We start from the raw sequence: 8,824 nt of genomic DNA on the forward strand, positions 1-8,824 counted from the left end.
TACTCAAAATATGATTTTCTTTGAATAATATAATCTATGTTTCTCTTTATAAAATGGCTTTATAAAATGGCATCGATATCACGAGACACGTAGATATTTAGGGTCCACGTGACAGGTCTCGGATCAAATAAATCCACGCGCCATACCACGCGTCAGTAGTTGATCAAACGGACCAGACCCTCTTATATAATAAACCAGTACAGTAGATAAAAATTTTATTAAGTATATTTTTCCAAATTCACTCTCTCTCTAAAAACTGCGACCAGCGAGAGAGATACAAAGAGAGAGAAGAGAGAGTCTTGTATATTTCCTCTCTCTAGAATACTTGGGGTTCATCACGAATTAACCCCAATGAAACCTTAGCTTCTGCTTCTCTACATACAAGGTACAACAACAACTACATCTATAGATACATGTTGGTTGTATGTATATGCTGTATGTTTGTTAAAGTTGTTCGTTTTTATGTTCATGTTTTGTTTGTTTTGCATCTGCAACTCATGACCCCATTTTAACTCTATCATCCCCCTCCCTCGTGTTATATGTTGTTACCAACTGAGTTGAATATATTTACATTTATTTATTATTATTTCTTGATATTCTTTTTATTATTTATGTACGTGGTATATTAATATTATTATTAAGACACACACACACAAACACACACTGCTTTGCTTGTCTAACACGATTGATGTGCGTTTCTTTGTTGTTGTTTAATTTGAGGAGATCGCATTAGAATAAAAAGTAAGAATGATGGGGTTTATTTATCTAGTTTTATGTGTGTTGTTTCAGTTTATTTCAAGTATTTATTGGTGATTGTGATTAGCCTTTGATTATGTTGAGTTGATTAATGTGGGTTTATCATAAAAATATTAAAGGTATGGTCTTTAAGTATAATCAAGGTTTGAGTTGGTTTTCATGTTCAACAATGGATCTGGGGGTTTGGTAAAATCAGAGCCCTCTGGTTCCCTTTTTGTATGTTTACTTATTTACAAGTACCCGTTTCCTTTATCTTATTTTTCGGAAATAAGTACTTATTTTCAGAAAAAGTATAAGTACTTATTTTCAGAAAATGCACGTAAACGTTCAGAAGGCTCGAATTTTCCAGTCTTATCATCATCTATTTATTTACTTTGTAATTTATTGTTATTATCAAATATAATATATTATTTATATTTGGCTGTAGTGGGACATTCCTGTTTCTGGTTGAGTGTTCTCATTGCAACTACTTGGATGACAATTTCTTTGGTTTACTAAGGATTTTCTATTGACTTGAGATTTTTCCATCTTTTCATGTTAAGACAACCACACAAAGTGTTCTATAGTAAAATTTACTAAGAAAATGGTGTTTTTTACTTGCTTTGGGAAAGACCAGCTTCTGTTCAATATGTTAAAAGTGGTATGGACAGACAACATTTCTTTTCATGCTTATGGCAATGCATTACTAGAGTTTTTTGATGTTTTGTACTTTATATATTTCAAATGCATTCTAGGTATCTATCTGGACTTGTTTTGTAAGAATAAATGGTACCTACTTCATATTTAGCGGAAAAAATGTTTATTAATTTTTTTTACGGTTAAAGGTAAAACAGGAATTTATTTTTCTGATAGCCAATTGTAGGTTAGCTACTTCATTCAAGGCCATAATTTGAAACATGCTAACTGAACTTTAACTGCAAAATGTGGCACAATACTATGCTAACAACTGATAACTGAGCATGATTTTATTTTTTACAACCTGAAACTGTGTTCAAGTTCCATATTCTCTTGATTTACAAAAAAAAATTGTTTCGAACCTGCATGATATAACATTTTTTGATTTTTTTTGGTCAGATGGAGACAGAAAAATTGAATCAGAATGGGGATTCTACTATGGACTTGTCTGATGACCAGTCGCTTAATGCAGAATCGTCTAATGCATGTGGTGTCAATGATGAGCCAGAATTGGTTCCTCGTGTTGACGATGAATACCAGGTTGAAATTCCAACCCTTGTCACAGGACCCGAGTATGATCACTATTTGATGTCTCCAATTGATGTCGAAAACAGGGGTCATGTTCCCTTTGATTTTTGTCTGGGATTATCGGTACCAGTCACGTGGAAGAAGAATGTTAACAAGGTCAACGAGGTTCTAAACAATGGAGAGCAGGACATCTCTGGTCATTCAAAAGATGCATCTGATACCAGTGCATCTTTGAAGTTTGAATGTGTCAAAGAGAAAGTAGACCCATATCAAGGGTCATGTAATTTTTTGGTTCCTGGGGTTTGCGGTGATGTATGGAATGGTATCGAAGAGGAAAGCTTTCTCCTAGGTTTGTACATCTTTGGGAAGGAGTTTTCCCAGTTAAAGAGGTTTGTTGGAAGCAAGAAGATGGAAGACGTACTTTTATTGTATTATGGGAGGTTTTATAGTTCTGCTGAATTTACTAGATGGACTAAAATCACAAAACGCCGCAAAGTGAAAAGCAAAAAGTGGGCATATGGCCAACGTATGTTAAGTGGTTTGAGGCTAGAGGAACTTATATCTCGGATTCTTTCCCAGGTGTCAGAGGAGTGCAAGAAAGAGCTGAAGGAGGTATTTAATAGATATTTTGAATTTTCATGAATGAAGAAATTCTTCTCTACTTTTTTTTTTGTGAAGATGGAACATTCTTTATTAAGAATACAAAGTAACAGTCGGAGACAGTGCTTGACATTAATTCTGAGGGACGGCCAACTTTATGACAACAATATTTAATCAGAAGAAAAGAGGATATCTTTATCCAAACCCACATTTGTGACATGCTTCTTAGGCTGTCTATTGCACCTTTCCTAATTTGTCAGCTACTCGAATATGAGAAATGTTCTATAGGTACCCCAGGAGCTCATAATGAAACAATTCTTTTATCAGCCAGAATAGGTCCTAAAAACTTGTGAGGTTATATATGACTGAAGCATGATCAGCATGATGCGCTTCTGGTATAGTGGTATATCCTCGATGCTTTTATCAGTTGATCTTACATGCTTTATCAAACAGTCAACTAAGAGGACATTAGTCATGCAGTATTCTGCCACATGAGGACAGTTATCCCTTATTTGCCAGGGCAGCACCGATAGACACCCCTTAAAGCTTATTTGCACACCTTACCTTATTTTGTTGCAACCATTCTTGATATGTACAACTTCTTAAAATTGGTTGCCCGAAAGCTTTGATCACAAATGTAGTATGTGATTACTGTAGTGCACTTATCAGTTAAGGTATAAGTAGCCAAGTAAAACTTGAGAAACAAAGAACTCCTAATACTGCTTCATTCACCAAAATATCTTGTTTCTTCTTGTAGCAGTATCACTTTAAAAACTATTGTTGCTGAAGTAGAACAGATACATTGTAGATTTATTTCAGTGTCAGCACACATGCTGCAGATATTCTGGGACAGTTTTAATATTGTCAGAAGAGCTATGCATGCAGCATGATTCTGCTCCCTCAACATTCCTGGACTGATTTCTTGTATTTTGCTAGTCACCTTAAAAAAAAAACTGTATAAGCTTAGGTTACGAAGCTTTGATAATTGGTAATACCAAGTCCTCCGTGTAAACTAGAATAGCAGAACTAGACTACTACTTACTCCCTCAAAATAAGCAACAAATTTTCTGTTTTAGCGTCTTCTGAAGCTGGGAACCCTGCGGACGTGCTCAATATTTAATTTAGTGATTCCATATTATATTTCTTCCGTCCCTCAGATTTAATAGATAGTATTTGCAGTAATAGAGCAACCCAGGTTTTTTTTTTTTCATTTATATGGATTTTGCTGCTGTCTTAATGCAAGTGAAGTTCATGTAACTGATGATTATTTTTGTGCCTGTAAATTATACAGGAAATCTATCTTATAGTTGATGCTAAGAAATTAAATTCCTGTTTTGCTTCACTTTCTCTCAATTGGCAGGTCTCCAAAAAATTTGAGGATGGTATACCATTAGAAGATTATGTCTCCTCTTTGAAGGCTATAGTCGGCTTGAAAACTTTTATTGAGGCAGTTGCTATAGGCCAAGGAAAGAAAGATCTCACAAGCATGACCAGTGGCCCTTCACGCCCAAAAGTACCAACTGACAAACCATACTCGTCTCTCACGCATACTGAGATTATCAATATTCTAAGAGGCGATCGATTAAGCAAAGCTAAAACTAGTAATCTCTTCTGGGATGCTGTCTGGCCGCGTTTGTTAGACAGAGGATGGCAATCAGAAAAGCCAAAGAATCAAACTTATGTTTCTGGCGCAAACAATTCGCTGGTCTATCTTACTCCTGGTGTTAAGAAGTTCTCGAGTAGCAGATTAGTAAAAGGAACCCATTATTATGTTTCCGTTACTGATATTTTAAGTAAAGTTGCTTCTGAACCGGAGCTTCTTAAGCTTGACACGGATGAAGATGAAGGGAAGAAGAAAGACGAAGACGGATGGGTTGAGATGAATGATGTACAAGAAAAGTTACCTGAAAAGCGTTACTGTTACTTGCAGCCTCGGACTCCAAGTCGTGATATGGATGTCATAAAATTCACCGTTGTTGATACAAGCCTTGCCAATGGGGAACTTTTTAGAGAACTGAGGACCTTGCCGAAGGATGTTTTGAAAATGAAATCTTCTTCAGAAGACAGTGAAAATGGTACTTCTGAGGTCTCAACTAATGAATCAGACTGTGCATATAACATGTTCGTAAATCAGGAGACAAAGTCCACCACAAGCGAAAAGAATCTCTCTGAAAAGAGCAAGACCCTTGGCAGTAGTTCTTCTGACCAACAGCTTCAGATCAGAGGTACAGATTTCCTAAAAGTAGTGAAGAAATCTCAGCCTAATAAGTCGCACGGGGACAAGCAGACTAGAAAGACGGTAAAGAGTCACTTGAGCCAAAAGTCAAAGCGAAAAAATCTGGACAGCTTAGCTCCTGCCACAAAACGGCGTAGGGCGATACTTGCTTGTAGTAATGAGGAGATGGGTTCTAGCAGGAGTACTCTTCCGTTGGTTACAAAATTAGGAGAAGATTTGCATGGTTTCTGCACAGATAATCATGATCCAATAGACAAAGCTCTTGAAATAGGTTCATCTCAAGATAGGTTGTCATTCACAATTTCACCAAAAGGTAGCTCCCCTCAGAGCACTGAAATTGCTCACATTGATGATTGTCATGGTCCAGAAAATTCTCAATCCCGGCCAGTAATTGACTTAAACTTGCCTCAACAACCAGTAGAGTTTGAAGATGGTATTTTCATGACGTGTTCGACAAACATGCAAAATGATATCACAAGTATGCAAAAGGATGAGATATGTGCACCTAAAGCCTCTGCAGATATTGTTGTTCCTGAGCATCCAATTAATATAAACTCGCGGAGACAGAGTACTAGGAACCGACCACCAACTGCAAGAGCACTTGAAGCTCTTGTGAACGGATATCTAACAGCAACGACGAGGCGGAAGGATGCACATGAAGCATCAAGATCGAGGCCTCCGAAACGTAGCCGTATGGAGGTTGCAGCAACAAATGTAACAATACATGATACTGTCATAGTCGGAGAGAGTAGAACTGGTATAATTGATGCTGGTAACATCAACACGTTCGACAAACTTCAGGTTCTGTCGAGCGAGAATGGCTCTCACAATTCAAACCCCTAAACAGGTATGAGTTTACCATGGGAGCTTGGTCTAGATAGAGGACAAAACATCAGGTTTGAGCTTCAAAAATGCAAATTATGACATCACCAGTTCCAGATTATGTAGGTATAAGACAAAAACAGAAACTATAGGAATAAAGTTTTTTTTTCTTTTTCTTATAGTTAATACCTAATATAGACTTGTGTTGTGCTGTTTAATCAGTTTGCCGGAAGAAACAATAGCACATTTAGCTATGTAATCTTCCAGGCTTCTTCTTTTCAGACAAAACATGCCAGCTATGGAAACCTTGGTTGTTTTTTTGGTGGTGGTTGTTTTGGTCACATAGTTATGATCTTAGTTCCTTTCCTTTCGCAAAAAAATTAATCTTTTTATAAAGGTTCGATAAGGAGATGACTAAATAATCATCTACCAATATTTAGTATAATAAGTTAGAAATATGACTTGATATGAATTGGTATTTTATATAGACCATGCAATTTGATCTGGCAGGCGCCTATTTTACATCAAAATTTGGGTAAATTTTGACAGGTAACGAGGACCCCCTCCCCCGGTTCCTCCCCTGTAATCTTGTGCAATTAATGGTGTTGCTGAGCTTTCCTGTTAGGTGTCTGAGATAATGAGATGGTCTGAGCAGTCTGAAAGAATTTCGTTTGGCGTCCTGGACATTTCAATTTGCAGTAATCCCCCCAATGTATAAAAGTCAATGCATTGCCATTACTTTAGGTTTTTTATGGCAACGAATGATTCTATATTTGTGCGTTTAAATACATTCGCTGCGTTTGTTGCATGTAACGTTTTGAATTGTTCACACGTCACACCACGTATATTAAAACATTTAAATTTAAAGTCTTTACAGAAAATGCTAGAAGGGTCTGGCCGACGAACATACACTTTAGCGATTAATCATTTAGGATCCGATTTTTAGAATTCTAGTTGATCTTGTTAGTAACTAGATGAGTATACATCTATGATTAATTAATTATTAAAAATTTTAAATGAATAAAAAAATGTGGAAAAATGTGGATAGTAGTATCACATTTTCAAGTCAATTTGAGCGCGCGCAACGAGTGATTTTTGGAATGCGTTCTCCTCCGAGAGAGTTTTCCGAGGCACTTTGAATCACTCAAAATTACTAAAAGATGGATGAGATATAATCATCAAAAGTTATTATTTTAGTAGTGGAAATTTGTGGAGGAAATGAAAGTCCCACATTGATTTTGCAAAGGAGCATACATAACTTTATATATCAAAACACTTATATAGTGTTTAAATGTGTTATTCATGTATTACTCCAACACTTACATGCGCGCGTTGGGGGTGCAAATCTTGGGTTTTCGAGGGACAATCTGAGGCTTGCGAAGCCTTCGAACTTGCTCGCGTGTGCGACGTGCGGACACGAATGTAGAAGAAAATTGGCCCAAATAATCCGCACTAGTTTTGCTAGATTTAATTTTCACTGGGCTCGGGCTTTTAAATTTTAATCCGTTCTGATAACGGATTATTATAATTGATTTGACGTAATAATAATCTGATTCAATTACAGATTTGATTTATTAACCGACTGATTAATTAACGTGTTTTAGTTAATTACGCGTGGAGTAGCGCGCACGTTTCCTCGAGCCTATATAATATCGTATGAGGCTTAGGGTTATTCATTCATTCGATATACAACACACAACCGCCTCCTAAATACAAACCCTACCCTCTCTCTGTTCCGCTGAGAGTTTCTTGCTCCGTTCTATTTCGCCGAAGGTGCTGTTCGTGTAACATTGTCGTCTTCTCGTTTTATCCTGAGAGGCTAACGACTCGCACATACGGTGAGGGCCGTAATAACTTTAAGGAGACAGCTATATGACTGGACTCGAGAACTTCTCCTTCATATCATTTTTGTTGATTTCTGTTATTCGCACACACTTATATTATGTGTATTAATCGCAAATTATGATAATAATCTTAAAGCTATTAGTATTTATTATTTGTGGCTAATACATATGTCTCTTCCTGTTTGTTGAGTAACGGATCTATGGAGAACAACATTGTGAACAATACGATGAACACGATGACTGATCTCAACGCACAGATCGCTGGATCTGATGGGGTTCATCAGCAGGCACGTAACCCTAACGCACAGATTGCAGTATCTCATGGGGGTCAAACACCCGTTGGACATGTACCTTCGGGACATGTGCCCGTGGGACACACTGTCATTGGAAAATTTAGTGTGCCTTTTGGACAAACGTCTATATGACTCATTCCTCCGATTGTACCCGCGGTGCCTACTGGTGTACATACACCTGTAGTACAGACGCACGTACCGACTATCACACCTGCGGTGCCTATTACACCTATTATGCCAACTGTGCCTGCTGCACACGCTGCTAAACCCGAGATGTTCAACGGAACAAACTTCAAATATTGGCAGCATAAAATGCACTTTTATTTGACCACATTGCATCTCGATCGTTTCCTAAAGGAAGAGGTACCATTGTTTTCTGGTGAGAGCAACACGAAGACTCTGTATGATGTTTGGAAGCACTCCGACTACATATGTCAGAATAATGTGCTGAACTGTTTGGCTGACTCGTTGTATAACGTGTATAGCTCGAAGCCAAAATCTAAGGCCTTATGGGAGTCGCTTGACCATAAGTATAAAACCGAGGACGCTGGGGCAAATAATTGGATTGTTGGCCGCTTTCTTGAGAAGATTCTAAGACTGCGGTCATTCAGATGCAAGAACTGCAAGTGATCATTCATAAATTCATGCTGAGGGAATGGTCATTAGTGAATTTTTCCAAGTTGTTGTTGTGATTGAAAAGCTGCCACCTGCATGAAAAATGTTCAAGAACTACCTTAAGCACACGCGAAATAAGATGACCATGGAGGATCTGATTCTCAGACTTCGTATTGAAGAAGACAATAGAGGATCTGAGAAGAAGATGAATGTTTCTACTGAGAAGGCAAACATGGTGGAGCATGTTAAAAGCTCCAAGCCTAAGAAAACCACTTCTGGTAAAGGGGCAAAACTGGCACCCAAGAGAGGTATTTCAAAGTCGAAATTTCAAGGAAAGTTCTATAACTGTGATAAAGTGGGTCATAAGTCTTCTGATTGCAAGAATCTCAAAAAGGCCAACAAGAAGAAAGAAGCAAATATGGCCGATCATATCTCCAAGGAGATGGGTGACATGG

General features: G+C 37.6%; 1 protein-coding gene across 3 annotated transcripts; it reads left to right on the forward strand.

The window, feature by feature from the left end:
- The first annotated feature begins 241 nt into the window (after positions 1–241).
- Positions 242–6,425, forward strand: LOC141683972 (uncharacterized). 3 transcript variants are annotated; one of them, XR_012560514.1, is made up of 4 exons: positions 242–385; positions 1,831–2,571; positions 3,920–5,743; positions 6,167–6,425. XR_012560514.1 is itself a non-coding variant. In XM_074488789.1 (4 exons), exons 2-3 carry the CDS (start codon positions 1,831–1,833, stop codon positions 5,636–5,638), a joined length of 2,460 nt encoding a protein of 819 aa, XP_074344890.1. In that variant the 5' UTR covers positions 242–385; the 3' UTR covers positions 5,639–5,642; positions 6,167–6,425. The 3 variants fall into 3 exon arrangements, 2 of the variants coding, with proteins under 2 accessions (XP_074344890.1, XP_074344889.1); XM_074488789.1 differs by having other exon boundaries at positions 3,920–5,642; XM_074488788.1 differs by lacking the exon at positions 6,167–6,425 and having other exon boundaries at positions 3,920–5,947.
- Positions 6,426–8,824: the final 2,399 nt, after the last annotated feature.

This window comes from Apium graveolens, chromosome 9 (assembly GCF_009905375.1).
Source record: "Apium graveolens cultivar Ventura chromosome 9, ASM990537v1, whole genome shotgun sequence".
NCBI classification, from domain to species: Eukaryota; Viridiplantae; Streptophyta; class Magnoliopsida; order Apiales; family Apiaceae; genus Apium; species Apium graveolens.